Source organism: Xyrauchen texanus, chromosome 38, assembly GCF_025860055.1.
Source record: "Xyrauchen texanus isolate HMW12.3.18 chromosome 38, RBS_HiC_50CHRs, whole genome shotgun sequence".
Classification (NCBI taxonomy): Eukaryota; Metazoa; Chordata; class Actinopteri; order Cypriniformes; family Catostomidae; genus Xyrauchen; species Xyrauchen texanus.
In genome coordinates this window covers 13,060,670-13,081,100 of record NC_068313.1, presented here as the reverse complement: position 1 = coordinate 13,081,100, position 20,431 = coordinate 13,060,670, and the positions used below count along the sequence as shown (strand labels likewise).

Here is a 20,431-nt window from a genome sequence, read left to right as displayed (position 1 = left end):
GTCTTCCAGGGCTCCTCCTCTCGTAGCTTCCAGGGCTCCTCCTCTCGAGCCTCCCAGGGCTCCGCCTCTCAAGTCTCTCGAGCCTTCCAGGGCTCCGCCTCTTGAGCCTCCCGAGCCTTCCAGGGCTCCTCCTCTCGAGCCTTCCAGGGCTCCGCCTCTCAACTCTCGAGTCTTCCAGGGCTCCTCCTCTCGTGGCTTCCAGGGCTCCTCCTCTCGAGCCTCCCAGGGCTCCGCCTCTCAAGTCTCTCGAGCCTCCCAGGGCTCCGCCTCTCGAGCCTTCCAGAGCTCCGCCTCTCAAGCCTCCCGAGCCTTCCAGGGCTCCTCCTCTCGAGCCTCCCAGGGCTCCACCTCTCAAGTCTCTCGAGCCTCCCAGGGCTCCGCCTCTCAAGCCTTCCAGGGCTCCGCCTCTCGAGCCTTCCAGGGCTCCGCCCCTCGAGCCTAACAGGGCTCCGCCCCTCGAGCCTAACAGGGCTCCGCCTCTCAAGTTTCTCGAGCCTTCCAGGGCTCCACCTCTTGAGCCTCTCAAGCCACCCAGGGCTCCGCCTCCTGAGCCTTCCAGGGCTCCGCCTCCCGAGCCTCCTACGGCTCTTCTCCCAGAGACTCCCGAGCCTCCTACGGCTCTGCTCCCAGAGACTCCAGAGCCTTCTAGGGCTCCGCCTCTAGAGCATCCTACGGCACCCCCTCCCTCGGCTCTGCCTTCAGAGCCATCCAGGTCTCCGCCTCTGAAACCTCCTACGGCGCCTCCTCCCTCGACTCCACCTCCAGAGCCTTCCAGGTCTCCGCCTCTAAAGTCTCCTACAGCGCCGCCTTCCTCAGCTCCGCCTCCTGAGCCTTCCTCGGCCCATCCTCCTGAGCCCCCAGGGCTTTCCATGGTTCCACCTCCCTTGGCTCCGCCTCCCAGGCCTTTCTCGGCTCCGCCTCCAGGGCCTCCCACAGCTCCGCCTCCTGAGCCTCCTTCAGCTCCGCCTCCAGAGCCTCCCTCAGCTCTGCCTCCCAGGCGTCTGGAAGCCGCTCCTTTGAGGGGGGGTTATGTCACGATTCCCTTGTTGTCTGCCCTGGGTTTCACTTGTCATTGTCCAAAACTACACTTCACATGATCCCCGGCCCTCATCACTGCCAGCCCTGTGTCATTGTGCTCACCTGATTGTAGTTCGTCTCCAGTGTATATAAACCCTGTTTGTTCTCCATTCCCTTGTCGATCGTTGATGTTTGTGGACGCCTGTTTCCGTGCTCTTTCTATGTTTATCCTGCCTGTTCAACCTTTCAATGTTTTCCGTGTTTTTGTTTTATTTCCCCATTGCGGGTATTTCCTTTGTTCTGGTTTTGTCTGTTTAGTTTTCACTGTTTCAAATAAAGTAACACTGCATATAGATCCTCACTCCACGTCTGCCTTCATCTGCACTCGTAACAGTAACCTCCTTTTGGTCGCAATTAGTTGTTCTTACTCTCAATGGGGCATGTTGTAATTTGTGCGTGGATTACGGAGAATAGCATGAGCCTCCACATGCGGAGTCTCCGCGGATTTCACGCAGAATGAGCCACGTGATAAGAAGTGCACATTGACTGTGTCAGAAGCGGAGGCAACACCCGGATTGAGGCGAGTAACCTACTAAGTATAGGGTATTGGTCATTCCAAATCGGGAGAAAAAAAAACTGAAAACATTAGAACGATGCAAGGGAAGCGTTTTGCAGGTTATTGACAAACATCACATCATTCATTTTTATTGCAAAAATAAATATGGAATGAGTAGTAATCTGTCTTAAAAAAGAAATTTCCTTTCTTAAAAAAAGTGTTCGATAGCAGGCTAGCTAAAATGTGACGCTGTATTGCATCAATTTCAAATTCTGTCTGTTGATTGGTTGGTCTATAGGAATAAACCTCATATCATTTCACAAGAACCCAGCCAGACAATGTCTTATGATTTTGCATCTTGTACAATTTTTTTCAAGTTGTCATGACACTATGTCTTCAAGTAAAGCAATACAATAAAAAGCGGTTGCTGACAACAAAGTGATTTTTTTTATTGTTAAAATACATGTATTGTTCCCATATGGACCTTTAATTTTCAATTAAGTAAGAGTGTAAACACAGTGGCTTCTATGCCTTTTTCAGATTGTCCTCTCACAGTTGTTTATTTTTCACTGTTTACTCTATGCCATCTCAATGAGGAGAAACTTTACTTATAGTCAAGTGAATGATTCGTCAGTGACTGAGATAATGAGATATTGGCTCTAAATTGATGGCCTGAAAAGGGAAAGAGAGAGATAGATGCTTATGAAGGGCAGAGTGATGGGAGAAAACTGTTTTCTTTAATTAGTTTAATTCTCAGGAGTGTTCCTGAAAGGAAGGTAGGGTGTAGATTTACATGTTTTTATCTGAATCAGACTGATGACAGAATAATGTCATTTTCTTTGAGCTTTGGGCCTCTTATTTTATAAAGCCTAAGGTGATATTTTTTTTTTAATATGTAGTTTGATGTACCTATGAACTTTTTTACTTCTGATTATAATATTTACATTTTATCTGCAAGCAAAAAACTATTTGATTGCTGTTTAGAAGAAACAATTGAGATCTCATCCATATTCTTTTCCTATCGTAGTCTACTTGACTCACTGCCTCATCCATAAAAAAACCAAAAACACAACAACAACAACAAAAACCCTGCACCATCTGTTTGCAAGTCATCCATCAATAAATATGGAAAACCACTTGACAAAGTGGCTTGTGGTAAAACTGATCAGAAGGATGTGCTCCCCATCTCAGCTCAATGCGGCAGTCAGTACATTAAGTAAGAAAAGGGCTGACGCATTACTGTAAACAGTAGCCCCTCCCTCTTTTTTCTGCAGCCTGAACTCTAAGAGTCTCTTAAGGGGAATTACGGCCAATAGAAGCAGATAGGGTGAATAGCGGTATAGAGAGGAGGTGAAGAGATGGAGAATGCTTATGGAGGTGGGCTATAAAGGGGAAAGCAAAGCAGCATTGGTGACGGTACCTGGTACAAGCATGAAATGTAAAATGTTTGGATAGATATAAGTTAACAGGAAGGACATTGGCGAGAAGGACAGAGAGAGAGAGAATGTAATGGCTTTAGAGGTCGTGGGGCAGTTCTGAGCGAATAAGAATTGAGGAAAAGCAAATGCTAAATACTGTTTCAAAGATTGAAAACCTGCCAATAGAAAATGGAAAATCAGAGTGTTTAATACACACTAACATCATCAGCAAGTTAATATCTGACAAATGAATGAGATCCTAACTGAAATCGGTTACTACATATGAGATAGGAGTAATCTGCACACTTATGAGCTGATTCTTTTGTATTTACTGCACGAAACATATAGTGTAGTCCGATTCTCGAACAAATCACTCATGAGCTATTTCTTTTTAATGGACAGCACAATATATAATGTATATATATTATTTGTGTATGTAACTAAAAATTAATACAATTATCTTAGCTACTCTGTGTGAAAACCATTTTTGCAAGAAATAAAAAAGTACTAAAATAATCATAAATGGAACCATTTAGAATTTTTGACTTTTTTTTTTTATTTAAAAAAAGGATGCATTGCCATAGCGCAACTCTGTACCACAATGGAAAATGGTCCAAAATTGTATTTTGTTGTTACACAAATGTCTAAACCAAATGTGGTTTGTTCTCGGTGGGGCGCGTGGATGCCGTGGTGGATGCCGTGAAGCACGTGCTATGTCTCCGTGGCAATGTGCTCAACAAGCCACGTGATAAGATGTGTGGGTTGACAGTCTCAGACACGGAGGAAGTTGGGATGTATCCTCTGTCACCAGGATTTAGGCGAATCACTATGTGACAACGAGGACTTAAAAGCACATTGGGAATTGGGCATGCCAAATTAGGAGAAAAAGGGGAAAAAAATATGTGTAGTGATTTGTAATCACTTATAACTGACAAATCGATGATTATACTCTTTAAGCTTGTTTTATTCATGCAATTTTTACTAAGAATGGTAACTATTCAGGATAAAACACTTCATGTTTTCTATCATTGAAATTCTTTCTGCATTTCAGGAATGTTTATGTTAATACATTTTTTATATATTCAGTTCTATCCAAGATATAAAAGTTCATGATTAAACATGCTCTATTTAAGCAAGACATTTTTAAGAATTCTCCACACAAAGGATTGTAAATCAACTGTGAAAAAGACAGACCATTTGACCATGTGATTCTGAAAAGCCACTTCTGATTTGGTTCAGTTTCAGCTCAAAATTTCCTACCAAGGAAGAAGTCTTCAGTCTCCTCTCTTCTTCAAGTCTCTCTTACTTATTCCACGTCCTCTGCAACTCGAAGAAGGATAAATGGTTCTTAAGGCATCGTCTACAGACTCCATAAAATTAATTTTCTCTATACTGCTAATTTATTTCACATTCTGTCACTTTACTCACCAACTTGTTTCATGTTTGTAATGTAACGTGTTAGATTCGTTTTTATGTTTAGAATAGCAATAAAGTTTGTTTGAACTCAAAGATAATTTGACTGTGGTATATTTTGATAAATAATCTTGTCACATGATTACCTATACCTAAAACATGTGTGTGATATTATTTTCAATAAGCCATGAGAATAATATTACTACGATAGGTGAATAAATCATAATTCCCTTATTAAAGCTAATTCTTTACAATATAACAAGACATTGTATTACGATTTTAATGGCGGACAATTTTATTCAGACAAATAATCAAATTTTTGGTCATTTATCTTTCTTTATACTGTAGAAAGATAAATAAATGATGTAGGGAAATTTATAATGGAAACAGTCGCGCACAACAACCATTATACATTTCACTACATAATAATGATGGAGATATGCACCACTTTAATCCTTACCATATACATCTACATTAACTGAAATTCCTACAAAAGTATAACTGAACACCTTTAAATCCCTAAATCTTAATATAAGCAATGGTGCCTGAACAAAAACAATAACAAGCTGATAAGTTAATGGTCCATTATGTTGTTCACAGTGTGTAGTGCCATTACTAGCATTTCTAAACATAATCTCATGAAAGACATTTGTTTTCTGCAATATCTAGGTCTCTTGCAGTCTCTAGAACCATGTCTGTGTTTCAAACTTGATAGTCACAACAGGACAATGTAGGAAATGTTGGTATCAATAGGACATCTGTTCCACAGTAAGAGAGAAACTAGGTCTTTCTCCTCCCTCTGCTGACGCCCAGACTCACTCAGTCACCAGGTGAAAGGGAAAAACACTGAATTAGATTAAGAGAATATAATCCAGAATAATCCATTTCACAATGCCACATTCCAGTCATATCTTCCCCCAGGTGACAATGTACATGCCCTCCTGGGAATTGAGCCTTTGTATCCTTTTGTAGGCCATCTTGACAGCTGATCTTATTTTTTCTGAGCTTAAAGAGGGCAGAAGTTAGGAATTACTATTAGTACAAAAGAGTTAAGGGACCATTAAGGCCAAGGTAAAAGTTAGAAACATCAAGATGGTTAATGGACGAGTGAACATGGTGGTTTCGTCAGCTTTGTTTTCAGGACCGAGCTGAAGAAGGGCAATGGCTATTGCACATCAGGGTCATGTCTAGATGGCAACCATCTCATGTCAAGGTTCTTGCGCATGCATGTTTGCCTCTCACCTTTCATCTTTTTAATGATGGAGAGTAATAAACATGTCTCTTAAAGTATCAAGTCGTGCTGAGTTGATGAACGTATTTGTGTATGTAGCACAGTATCAAGTTCTGTCCATTTTGTAGTGTTGTTTGCACATCTGTTAATGTTAATCCTGTTCAGTCACAGTAATATGAGAATGTTAAATTTGGATATTAGTTGCTGTTATGGTCTCTTTTACTGTCTTTGTTACCCCTTTCAAATATATATATTTTTTAGAGATTATATTATTAATATGATTATTATAAAAATAAATGATCACAGGTGACATTGATAAATAAAAAATAAATATTGCATCCCATGTTTCTAGGGTATTGTAATGTTTTATGGTACATATATCTTGGCTAACATAAACAGTAAATTGAACCTAAAACCTTAAACAAAATATACTACAATGTTACCACTAGAACAACCAGTCAGTCTCTCAACAACAGAACCAAATGATGAACTTTACCATAATCCACAACAACCAGTAGAAAATTTTGAACTGAAGTGATCTAATTAACTATGAAATATTTATTAGAATACTTAAATTTGTCATCAGAAATTACTATTTATCAAAATTGAAAATGTAAAAAAAAAAAAGAACGTACTCTGCATAACGTGATCAATATTTGTGAGTTTTGCCACTTTGCAAATCTGTGAAAGCTACGAAATCACCAACAGAAAGTACATACGAGAGAAACTTGACGTGAGACTGTTACCTTCTAGACACGACTGCATACCAGTCAGGGGGTCAGGATTTGGCTGGTTATCATGAGCTGTTACTTCAACAACATTATTCTGGCCCTGAAAAAATCATTTGTGGCAATTGATGGCTTCTCATAACAGGGGTTAAACTGGGATTTTGGTCAGCGAAACCTGAAATTGTGTGGTGATTCTGGATCTCTGGGCGAGATACAACATGACCAGCCAAAACAAATAAAAATAAAGAAATTCCTCACAAATCAGCATAATTATCAGCATAATAAGATGCTCAATATACATAGTATTTGGTGGGAACTTTGCAGTGAGAGAATGCATATATTTTTGACTTTTGTGTGATAATTAGCTTAAGTCTCTCACTTGTAAGTCGTTTTGGATAAAAGCAGTACATGGAAATCTTGAAGTAAATTTTTCAGGATTCCTTTTTCTCAAGTTGTTAAACAGATACTATAATTTGTATTGAAACATTTGTATTAAATTTGAAAGTATTGCAAAATAAAGGAATTTTCTAGAAAACATCTAGGTTACTGTTGTAACCCCAATTCCCTCAAAGGGGGGAACAAGACATTACGTCAGAAGCTAATGCTAGTGGTCTCTTCTGAGAGCTCCGATCCTGTTGGCAGGTGATGCTCAAAGCTGCACCCCATTCCAAAGCGAGCATAGAAAAAGAAGCCTTGAGGGTCATACTCCCAATTTACTATTTATATAGGCCACCACTAACATGTTGTCTGTCTGGACCAACACATGATGATACTGGAGTTCTGGTTGAAATGCTTTCACAAATACAGCCAGTAATTCCAGGCAATTTATATTCCATGTCAGTCTCACACCTGTCCAGGTGCTGAAGGGTGGACGCCGGTTGTAAAAGGCTCCCCAGCCCTAATGGATAAATCCATGGCAACTACTTTGTGTCTGGTGACTTGACCCAGTGAAACAGCCATTTGATAAAACAAGGTCTTGTTCCAGGGAGACAATGTGGCCTGACAGTGGTGTGTCACTAAAAGACACAAGTGGCCATGACGCCATGCATGCAATGGCACACTTGCACCAACCAAGTACCGAAGGGGTCTCGTGTTAAGTAAGCCTAGTGGCGTGACGTTGGCTGGCGCTGCCATTAAACCCAGTGCCTTCTGTAGCGATTTCAGGGGAACCACTGCTCTAGCTGTAAAGTGGAGCACGGGTGTACCGCGATTGCCTCTTCTACCTGCAGGAGTGTGGTGTAGCACTTCTGCTCCATGTGGTCAAGCATAGTGAAGGTGGTTACTCTCTAAATGTGTGTGGGAGTAGCCCACACACATTTAGAGAGGCTCCAGCCACGTTTTGGAGAGCTCAGCATCTACCTTCGGGAAGAACAACACCTAAGACCAGGGCGTGGTGTGACACTGGCCCATGTTCAGGTACCGAGAGTGCTCGAGCTGAGATGGAGGAGACCTTAGAAGATCAGCCTGTTCATCCTAACAGAGGGACAGTGATCTTCGCTGACGTATTCCATGGGCAAAGACTCTGCCAACGGAGAGCAGGAGGCCTGCGAAGCTTGCGCCGGCAGATGATCCTCCTCAAGTTCTCCAAGCTTCATGTCTGAGCCTTGCGCAATCTAGTGCACAACTCACAACGAAGTAGAGAAGGAGTGATCCAGAGAGAGATCCATTATCATCTTTGAAGGAGAAGTTCTGTGGGAGAATGACACTCGAGGCTCCTTATATACAATCATTGAGGTATGGGGCGGAGCTTCGAGCTTAATTTGCCAGAAGAATTGCCGTGAATATATAGTATTCAGAGAGATCGGGGCTCTCTGGTGTGACCCCTAGCATTAGCTGCTGATGTGTCATTGAGAGATTGACTTGAAAGGGAACAAACATTTTCATAAGAAAAAATTATTATGAAAATATATTAGCACAATAATTCCAAGTTGGTATTTGTGAAAAGGATCAAACAATCCTGGAGAGGAGCACAAATGAAATGGAATTGATTGACAAACAAGCTGTTTGTCTGTTTTTTAACCAAAGGTGCCAGTGTTGTGAACTAATGAGTCCGCCCATAAAATCGAGTCTCCATCTGAGACTCATTGAACTTTTAATGGGTACTCCATTCACTGCCTGAGTAGAAATCCTACAAAGTCCTTATATGATATACGTCGATATAACTTTGTAAATATGACATAAAATTACTTTAAAATGATTTGTTACAAATAATAGTATATAACCAAAGCTATAGATCATAAAGTCATAAAAAATTTTGTCAAGTTATTTTAATACTGTATGTATAGTGCTTTTCATAATACACATTGTTTCAAAGCCATCATGATAACACGATAACAAGGCAAGCAAATGGTTATCCCTGGGAACTCGAATTCACGGGTGCTTTCAGTTCATTATTAGTTATTTAGTTAATTCTATTCATTTAAATATTTTGATTATTCATATCTTAATTTTTGTATATTTTTATAAATAGATTCGGCTCTTCTGATATTCGAGCCGGCTCTTAGATCCGACTTGTTCAGGAATGACCCATCACTACCAGCCAGTGGCTAATCACTAGGATGTCCTGTTTTTTTCCGGGACAGTCCCATAATCAAGCACTTTTTCTAGTGTCCCAACTTATTCTGAAAAAATATCAAAGTTTTGTCCCATATTTCCCTTCTCCTAGAATTAGCCTATCGCTTATTCGGCTTTCTCAGTCATGTGAGTATTCTAATCAAAGATAGCCAAAGATATGACTTGTAAATCCCAAAAAAATCACACTGTGTTATTTGAAGTACATGACTGGATTAAACCATTCAGTCACAATCCCCTATCAATAGACGTTCAGGTAGTGAAAGGAAGTGTGCATGTATATTTAATGAGGATCTTCAAAAGAGTTTACATTTCTAAAAAAGGAGTCAGAGACAGAGCCTAGTAACGTGAGGTGTGAGATTTATGGAGCTTGCTTTCCATTGCCCATGGAGGCCACACTGACATTGCGCAGCATGTTCATACAAAAAAGCAAAAAGTGTGCCACACTTTTTGAAGAGTTAGCAATTTCAAGGTGCATGCAAGTGAAGGACTTTTTGCTTATCATTCTGTTGTGCATGACCACTTATGACCTGAGAATCATTCATACCTTCTGACATTAAAAAGCAGTTGGATAACTGATGTCGTGGGGTGCCATGTAGGGGTCGGCGAGCTTCATATGGAACAGACAGAGACCAAACACGATAAGAGACAGTTAAGTCATCCATGCATTTGTTTATCTGTTAATAGGTCTGTCCCGTGAACTGTTGTGTTAACAGTCAACAACCATTAACATAAACTATGCTTTGCATGAAATGGAGTGGATGTGTTGTAGTTTATATTAATTTAAGTTCTACAAACTTAAGGTATGAATAAATCTATGTGGCCTTCCATTGCTTTAATTCAGGGAGCAACTGAAGGAATTTATGGCAGTTCTTGCCTACCTGAGTTGGTGAGGGCAGAAGGTCCCCCTTTTTGCCCTGTAAGAGGTGTCTGGTAGCTGTCTTAGCATCTTATCTGATGTTGCTGATCATTTGTTAATGTTCATTCACCAAGGATCCAATCACAGTGTGGCACATCTTTTTCCACACCAGCAGTTAGAGAGGGGCCCTGCCATAAACTGGTCCCTGGAATGCCATCTTAACTGATGTTCACCACACGAGGAAGACCGAGATATGGTGAAATTCCTAGATGAGCTCTTCCCAAGTCTGCTTGACATAACAGCCAATAAGCTGGAAATTGAGTGAGCTCACAGAGTCCCGGCTCGGAGATCCACTGAGGGAGACAGGCCCTGGTCAATTCTGGCCAAATTTCTGAGATCATCCGACAAAGATCACATGTTACCTGTGGCGAGGAGAAAAGGAAGGTTTTCTTGGAAGAACCACAGCATTTTCTTGTTCCCAGACTTTGCGAATTCGACAAGAGAGAAAAGTGATCGATTCAAGAAACTCAACAGAAGACCATTTTTGCGCTGATGTTTGCGGCCAATCTGAGAATAGATACTAAGGATGGCCACAAAATATTTACATGCCCACAGCAAGCATTGCCTTTCATAGAGACAATGGGGTAAGTAAGTCATTTGGTGATTTTCATGTTGTCCCCAAGTGAGCTTGACTCGCTGAACATATACTTGACTGTCTGAGGAAGCTGGGCACCTTTTTTTGTGTTGGTTCAACCTAGTGGCTGGAGTTTGTTTTTTGTAGTCATACTCGACGGAGGGTCGCTTTTGCACTGATGCTCCTGGCCAAATTGAGAATAGATACAAAGGTTGGCAGCAAAATATGTAAATGCCCACAAGCGATGTCTTTCATAAAATCAATGGACTGATTAAGTCAGGGTGTATTTTTCACATTGCTCCCAAGTGTGCTTGACTCGCTGAAAATACACTTGACTGAGGAAGCTGGGCACCTTTTTTGTTTCTTTTTTTGCTGGTTCCGCCTAGAGGCTTGAGTTTGTTTTTTGGAGTATTTTTTCTGGACATTGGAAGGAGTAGGTCATCTGCTGCACTCATAAACAGCTAGTTCACTGAGCATTCGTTTCACTGTCCGAGGAAACTGAACAGATATTTTTGTGTGTGTATGCTGGTTCCGCTAGTGGCTGGAGGAACAGGTATTATTTAATTTTTTTCACATTTTAGAATAATAGTCATCAAAACTATGGAATAACATAAATGGAACTATGTGAATTAAGTTATGACTAAACAAAATTAACAAACAAAACACATTTAGCATCTTCAAAGTCTAGAATTTGCCTAGAATTTGCAGACATGTATTCTTGACATTTTCAAAACCAACTTCTTGAGGTATCACACTGGAATGCTTTTTACACATTATTGAAGGAGTTCCCATCTCTGTTGGTCACTTATTGGCTGCTTTTATTTATTATTTGCTCCAAGTCATCAATTTCAAAATCTTTTATTTTATTTTTTATGACATTTTAGTTTTATAATGAAATAAATTAATATGGTGGCACAATTATATTTATATCTACAAAACTATTTTCAAACATTTAAGCATATGCTTTCAAGTAAAAAAAAATATATATATATATATATATATATATATATATATATATATGAGTTCTCTTAAAACATAAATGATATTGCTGCATCACGGCCTTGCAACACCATTAACAACTCTCTTATGTGGACTGTCTTCATAAAGTATAAAGTGCATTTAAATGGTCTGCACTTATATAGTGCCTTTTTAACCTTAACAGTATTCAAAGCGCTTTACATTGTGACGCATTCACCCATACATTCATGCAAGGTGCTAGCCTGCCATGGGAGCAACTTGAGGTTCAGTGTCTTGACCAAGGTCACTTCGGCATGTGGAGTCATGTGGGCTGGGATTTGAATCACCAACCCTGCGATTAGTGGCCAACCCGCTCTACCAACTGAGCCACAGCCTCCCTCATCTAATCTATTTTGCCAAATAATAAAAATATTAATACTGTGACTTGCAGTGCATTCTGTGAAAATGTATGTCTTTGTATTCAAAATGTCTCTGTATACCAAAAATATGGTGGCATCTTCCCAAAATTGTTATTGCTGTGCTTTTGTTAATAGTCATTAACAGCTGTAAGTGGCAGTATTAAAGTATCTAAATAACAGGTCAGGCTGAAGACGGGTTTTGTTAGGTGAGATCTGTCTTTTATTGATGCGACTTGACACAAGCTAATCCACAGTGCTGAATGTGTTTTCCAAAGCAGTGAGTAGTCTTGTTCAGCACTTGTTCTACGATTGCTGTGGTTAGACTAATTACCAAAATCACTGGACTGTTACGTCATTTATTGTTTTCTATAACAGAGTGGAGAGAAGCAATAAAATGATTTGCTGTGTTGCAGAGAAACAGACATTCCATTTGCATATATTTTTTATTATGTCATGACTGTAGGACAATTTTTGCAAAAACTCCCTTTCCATTACAAATGTTTAATTTGTGCATTTTTTACTAACTATAGACATCATATGCCCTGACACCAAATGAGCCATGAGCGCAATAAATGATTTCTCCTGGAACACACATCATCAAAATCATATTCTGTAATTTCTTGTAGTGATGCATTACATTTAAATTATGGGCCGAGATGAAAATTCTGGACACACAAAAACTGAAACCAAAAATTTTAACACTGTTTCAAAACTTGTATTTTCAAAAAGGCAGAATTTGAAGACAGCATAGGTTCACTCCCAACACAAAGGCTGTTCCAAAAGGTAGGTAGCATTATTAGGTGATTCTCATTAAACCTGTCAAGAAAATGTCCTGATTATTTACTAAAAAATCAAAAAAGACATGTAAATTAAATTTTTATAGAAAATTAAGCCTAGTTTTAGGGCCATTAGGTTTAAATGTATTATTATGTAACTTTTTGACATTATTTTCATGACTGTTATGCACATTTTACAAAATTGTATGGCAGCATTGCATGTATCCTTACTGGACATGTCAATAACATAATGCCAGAAATTTTTATTATACATATTCTTTATTCATTCAGTACTGAATATTATCAATAAAAAAATATTAAATCTAATTTAATGTTTATGGAGTGGTGGTGGCGTAGTGGGCTAAAGCACATAACTGTTAATCAGAAGGTCACTGGTTCGATCCCCACAGCCACCACCATTGTGTCCTTGAGTAAGGCACTTAACTCCAGGTTGCTCCAGGGGGATTGTCCCTGTAATAAGGGCTCTGTAAGTCGCTTTGGATAAAAGCGTCTGCCAAATGCATAAATGTAAATTTCAAATACACAACTTTACCCAGTATGTGCTATGCATTTTTACGCTTATTGCTCATTTGCATAGCAACATGATAACACTTTAATGGAAAAAGAGGTGACTAAATGAGAGAGTGATAGAGAGAGTGAAAGAGACCAAGAGAAATAAATAATCCTCTAAAAGGAAGAGAACAACCCTGTCAGCTGTCTGTTTGACAGCATATTTTTTTTGCACCAGTTATGCATGTGTACATGCAAGTCTGTGTGCATGTTAATGTGATGACAGGCTCTGAAATGAGCTCTCGCTCTCTGAGGTTTAGAGTGGCCTTGTTGATGAATAAGTGCACCATGATGGCTAGTCATCCATCTCTGAGAGAGAAGCTACAGGGATCAATAGCCTGAAAGGAGCAGAGAAGAGGCAGGCACATGACCTTAGTAAAGAAGCTATTGGTATCTTGAGCAGTGGATCTTAACAACCAGCGTCATCTATACTGCAATACAAGGCTATTTGATCCGAGCCAGTTTGCCTTTTACTGTTTGGCTGTGTCTCAAAACTGCTGTCTACCTAATTAGCTTTTTTGGGAATCATATCCTTGCTTCTGTCATATCCTGTATCAAACTATTTGTAACAAATCTTTTGAGATTCATCATTTTGGCCAACCAAAGTATGCGTGCTATGTGTTTTGTGCTTACTAAATTATTTAAGTGTTAGCTTAGCTACATGCTAACATCAAGGCTATTTATATAGCATGGGTGAGGGGAAATAGTAATGAAATGTCACCCAAATTAAATAGGTAAATATCATGTGATAATATCAAATTCTGCAATCAGAACTGAAACAAGATATTCAAAAAGAAAAGAAAAAAAATATTTAAAATAATACTTTTGAAATGTATTCCACTACAGATTACAGAATACAGGCTGTAAAATGTCATTTGTAACGTATTCCGTTAGATTACTCAAGGCCAGTAACATATTCTAAATACTTTGGATTACTTCTTCAGCACTGGTAGATTGTTTCACTTGTTTTGACTATAAACACTCAACAAAATACACATTAAAAATAAATTCTCTGATATCCTAAATATCTTATGCAGTATTGTTTCTAAAACAAGATAAATCAACTTGATCTATTTTTAGATATTTTTACAGGAAAACAATATAAAAATGATCAAGAATACGATTTTTGCACTAATATCAAAGGTCTTTCTAGAAAAACATTTATTATGATCCAATGTGAATTTTCTTGAACAAAAAAAATATGATCGAGCCTGGTAACATGTGCATATAAAATGGATAGACATAGAATTTTAGCTTAGCGAAAAGATGACAATTTACACAAGGTTTATTTCCATTTCTTCTACTCCAAACTTACTTCAAACGTACTTCTCTGTCTGCTCATTTGAATGTAACGCATCATAAGAAAGTGTTTCACCGCTGACCAAATGCACTTTGGATCACATCATTTATATGTATAAATGTTTTCCATCTGAAAGGACTAAATATTAAATGAAACAAATGACAATAAAATGCAAAGTAATCTCTTCAGTAATCAAATTACTTTTGAGTGTAACTGTATTCTAATTACAAATTATTTAAATTGTAACTATAGGGCTGGATGTAAATGACAAATAATTGGACAAACAGTCTAGTTCAGCATTATATGATTTATTAATGCATTCTGTTAGATTTTAATTTTAAATTGGACTGGCTAATAATCTGGGTTGGCTAATAATAATGTCAAACATTCTAATGCCTTATTTCTTTAATAACATTGCCAATAACATCTCACAACATGCCACAAGCACACACACACACACAAACACACATACACACACAGAGGCTATTGAGATGGTATGGGGGCATTTAAAAATAATCTCTGTTCATAGTCTTGACCCTCAGGTACATGTTAAGAATACCGGAGCAGGGGCCACAAAACAACTCTCCCTCTCATATCTGTGTCTCTATAAACACAGCTTTGCATCTGTTTGGCATGCATCGAGTTTGATAAATGCAGTGCAATGTGTTAGCACATTAGCAGATATTTTAAGACACTAACAGCCTTAGTCTTGTTTGTTGTCTCTGTAATAGCTGACCCCTTGATGTATATGGCAGCCTCAGCAGAATAAACCAGTCACATTCATTGACTCAAGCCACTTGTGCCCTTTTTGAGGATGACAGCCATTTGTCAGTTCTGTTGTAAAAATAAAAGCAGCTGATAAGAGGGCAAGCAATCTCCCTCTAAGCCTTATATGTCTTCAGCAACATATTGCAGAGGAGAAAATGCTCTAACACAGTGTTCTAATCAGACGCGATTTAATACATTTCCAGTGACAACAGAGCGACAGAAAGTGGTTTGTGGGTTAACACTTGTTCCATGTAGTAAAACACATCTATTGAATTGACAAGTGCATTGTATTCGTACTGCAAGGGTAGTCAATAGAAAGACCTTCATATCACATAGATGGTAACACACTAGTGCTTACAGCCTTTGTATACACTTGTAACAGGACTGGTCGTTGTAGGAATGAGGAAACAGGGTTCATGTAATGTCATTCTCTTATATTAACTCTAAAATAAACTTTTGTGTGCTTTTAAACACTCTAATACGTCGCATTCCTGTGCATCACTCTGTCTCTCTCCATGGGCTCTGGCGTGGGCTTCTCTTATCGCTCTTCCCAAATTACTGCAACAAGAAACAGCTGTTATACCTAATTGTCACCCAGGGATGAATCCTTACCGCTTCCCCTGTCCCTGGACAGACACTCAACAACCCTCGCCACAACACGCAAAAAATTCAGAGATGGACATTTATCCCCTCAATTGTAAAAATAAATTTGGTGTTTGAATGTTTTTCTTAAGCAAAGAAAAAAACTCCATATACTATTACTGTAAGAGCTTTACTTTACCAGTACTTTACTGGTGTTGCAGTTCAGATTAATAACAAAACAGACACTTCTCATATTTGGTCAATGAGATAACTTTAGACCGAAACTATGGAATAGTCTACCTCTATATATTAGATTATTTCCCTCATTTTCAACTTTTAAGTCTTCTCTAAAGACATATTTTTTCTCTTTACCTTTCAATATTCTTTAAATATTGTGACCGGTTTTATCTTCTTTTATTTTATTATTTTTATCTACTTTGTATGTTTTTATTTTCTTGTAAATAACCATTTTACCTTGTACAGCACTTTGGTCAACCATGGTTGTTTTTAAATGTGCTTTATAAATAAATATTGATTGATTGATTGATTGATTGATTTAGATAATATTAGATGTCATTATGAACAAAGTCCCTTTCATGGCAGGTCAGTCCACTCGGAGGCCATCTTTGGAACACTCCCAGGCAGACTGGGCTGCTAATTTCTATGTAAACAAATAGTATAAAATTAAAGTTCCTATCTAGTTGAATGGGAAAAGAACAAAATCTCCAAAAAAGGTTTGTCAAAATTACGATCAAAGAACATTTAAAATCAGCAGTAAAAACTAACAACGATGGTATTCAAATTTGTGCTTCTTTAGCTCAAATTACACTTAAAATCACTTTTTTTCAGGCTGGTTCAGCTAATGTGAATTCTCAAGTTAACTGACAGGCGATGATTGTATCTAAAAGGTGATTGGATCTTTTCCCTGTAAGGTGGGGTTTCATTTTCTAAATTTCCTTTTCTGCTTTGGCAACTTGGCATTCCAATTTCTCTCATTCATATTAATACTAGGGGTCTGTCGTGCTAAATAGTCTCTGTTTTTATTAACTAGTTCTCCATCTTAATCTAAATGTTGTATAGTAACTTTGTCATATCAGATGAAACTCCATACAATTTATGTGCAAAACCATTGACTGTTGATTTTTAAATTTACCAACATTATTCCTGTTTGGGGATTTGTATACAAACCATGAAATCTACACAAAAAGAACATGAAGTACTACAAAAAATAGTGATGTTTAACTCTTTTTTTGGGAGAGAAAAAACATACCTAATCCTTAACTTTCACCAAAGAATGGGAGAAACTTCAAAATAAGAGTCCTGTTACATTGGTAGAAATAAATGGGATTTTTATCTGCTGACACAAAAATATATTTAAATACTGTGGAACATGGACAACAATTATATAAAGTTGATGGGTGTAATCCCAGTAAGTCCCAGATTAAAGGTGCACTTTAGAAGTTTTACTTAGAAATTAATACTAATTTCGAAACATTTTACAAAATCAAGAGATGAAGACTCTCTTAAGTGAAAAACACAGCAACAGTGGTTAAAACAATGGTGTAAGACTGGGCCTGGACTTTCTATTTGTACAGTACATCCAATCCAATGTAAAATCTTCTGGAATCTGTTTAAAAAAGTGATAAATATGTTCACAATGCCATTTTTGGCGATGCTATGGCCTCATACCTCTTTTGCTGCAATAACTGCAGCGTGTCCTTGTAAGTATGCAGTGCAGTTGTCATGTTTAATGTGTTTTTGTTCATGTTTGTGTTCATTCTGGAAGTCTAGTTCCCATACAATAGTCATGTGTTTCATGTCATGTGATTTCCTGTTTTATAGTCATGTGTTTCCTGGTCAAGTGATATCCTGTTTCCCTCCATGTTCATGCATCTTGTTTTCATTGGTTCATTGTACTCTTTATCAGTCTTGTCTTTTCATTGGTTTAAGTTTATTAATCTTGTTATCTTGTTTATAGTTCTGTCTGTTCATTGGTTGTCTTGTTACCCTTGTCCATGCAAGGTAACAAGACCCTCATGTTTACCATGGTCCTTGGTCAGGTATTGTTAATGTAAAGACGTCACGTCACAAAAAACTGCACTTGGGTTCTTCACATCATCTTCGTCATTGCCAGCACACATTACAGAATAACTGACTTACACTATGGACCCAGCTGTTCAGCTCATGCGCCTATGTCAGGGGAATCGCCCCCTGGAGGAATATGTAGAATACTTCTGCGCTTTAGCCAACCAAGTTGGGTTTAATGGCATCGCCCTCAAACACTTCTTCCGGGCAGGCTTGAATGAGCCGGTGTTCTCTCTGATGCCTGCCAGTCGGATTAACTTCAGTCTGGTGCAATACATTGACTTCGCCCTGTGGATGAGTGGTTCATCTTTCACTATAGGAGAGGCTGATGAGGAACTATGCACTTCTACATTGGCAGCTTTGCCAGAGTTCACCGTCATGGTCGCCGAGCCAGGGTCCCACGTCATGGTCACCGAGCGAGGGTCCCACATCATGGTCACCAAGCCAGGGTCCCATGTCATGGTTGCTGTGCCAGGGTCCCACGTCATGGTCATCGATGCCTCGGCCTGCTACATGCTATGTCACAGCCATGCATGAGTCTGCTCCATGCCATGTCAAAGCCATGCCTCAGCCTGCTCCATGCTATGTGACAGCCATGCCTGAGTCTGCTCCATGCCATGTCACAGCCATGCCTCAACCTGCTCCATGTTATGTCACAGTCACATCTGAGTCTACTCCATGCCATGTCACAGCCATGCCTCCGCATGCTCCATGCCATGTCACAGCCACGCCTGAGTCTGTTCCGTGCCATGTCACAGCCATGCCTGAGTCTGCTCCATGCCGTGTCCCAGCCACTCCTGAATCTGAGCCATGCCATGTCTCAGCTAAGCTTCAGTCTGCTCCATGCCATTTCACAGGTCCACCTCTGCTCCATGGTCCAGGCCTTGCCTGCCACAGCCAACAAGCCAATGCCCGTGCCTGCCATGGCCAATGAGCCAACACCCACGCCTGTCACGGCCTACGAGCTAGAGTTACATGCCTCGTCCATCCCAGAGCCAGTGTTGCAAGCCGCGTCCCTCCCAGAACCAGCGTTGGAAGCCTCAGCAGCCATGTTGCCATTCTTACCACATCATGCCATGTTACCATGTCTGTCAAGTCAAGTGGCCCTGCCTTGGTCCTCCGGCTCCACCCTGGCCCTTCAAGCCTTCGGCTACTCTCCGGGTTCCCAGTTGTCCAGTTTTGCCCCTACAGCATCTCACGGCTCCACATTCCATGGCTCTGCCCTTCGAGCCTGCTCATGACTTCATCTTCCACTGGCTCCGCCCTGGTCTCATGCTCCACGCCCTGTCTCACTAGGCACCAGTTCTGTCTGTTCATTGGTGGTCTTGTTACCCTTGTCCATTAAACCCTCATGTTTGCCATGGTCATTGGTCAGGTATTGTTAATGTAACGTTGATTGGTTCTCAAGTCATGACTAGTAAAGTCCATGTTTATGTTTTTGTTTACGTTTTTTTATTTCACATTTATAAATATACTGTACTTTGGTTCTTCACATCTTCATCGTCTTCGTCATTTCCAGCACATTACTGTGGTGGCTGACTTTCTGTTAACTGGCGATCATCTCTTTCTCTTTCTCTTAGGAGTTTGGTATGCTCAGGCATTGGAGGTGAATACAGGGAAGGTTAATTTTGTTGAAGTGATGAATGGAAGTTCAGTGCTTCTACCCTGCATTTACTCAAGCTGCATTGGCATTAAAAACCTTTACTTTAACTGGCAGTTCAAGGACAATGGAACACTGATTAAGGTGAGAAACCCGCTGTCTTTTTCTGTGGATTTCATCTGAACACTTAAGTAGAATACAAACACATTACATTTCCACATTCCAAGAAGATCATATAACTTCCTAAAGCTCATACAACAAGAGGAAATACTTTAATACACACCGTGGCCCTAAAAAGTATTTGGATACTTAAGCCAAACTTGAAATCTATTTAATTGCAATAAAAAGAAAAAAGAAATTGGGCCGTAGATGTAACACATTAATTCAGTGCTGTGGCGGAATGACACACCCCTCCCCATTTTTATCGTCGCCCCACCTCTTAGGGCCATCCTTCAGCTTGGGACAAAACAAGAGTGGGCAGGAGAGAGAAGAGGTTCAACTTAATGAGCTTTGTTTGGGCAGCGGAGGAGGAGGCACACCTGTTGCGAGTGGAGCCTCTTCACTTCTACCATTAAAACTCAGAGCACACCTTTCCTTGGGAAGTAGGCTTCTATCTCCTCGTGTGCACACATTGGCATCCTCGCAGGTCTAGGAACTGAGCAGGGATGGTCCAGCATGAGTAAAATGTTTTGCCAGACCCGCATCCCAGACCCCCCCGCGTGGATTAGATGCGACACTGGGCTTAAGGACCCTGTCCATTATACAGTATCTGGACCTTACCCTTTCATCACCACCTTTCCTTCACATAGCCCCATTCACAGCGAGAGTGCCAGATCCCATTTTATTTTACACACTATTTCCCAGTGCACACTTTATTCCCCATTTTGGAATGTTATGTTTATTATTATTTCCAATAAATGCCTGAGGCCACACCCACTATGTCTGTC

General features: G+C 39.7%; 1 protein-coding gene across 1 annotated transcript in view; it reads left to right on the top strand.

Annotated features, from left to right (window-relative positions):
• Window positions 1-20,431, top strand: part of LOC127632172 (sodium channel subunit beta-4-like) — a 44,760-nt gene that overhangs the window by 8,965 nt on the left and 15,364 nt on the right. Inside the window, exon 2 of the mRNA XM_052110762.1 lies at window positions 19,465-19,628. Coding sequence (XP_051966722.1) covers window positions 19,465-19,628 — 164 coding nt within the window. The remainder of the gene's footprint in view (window positions 1-19,464; window positions 19,629-20,431) is intronic.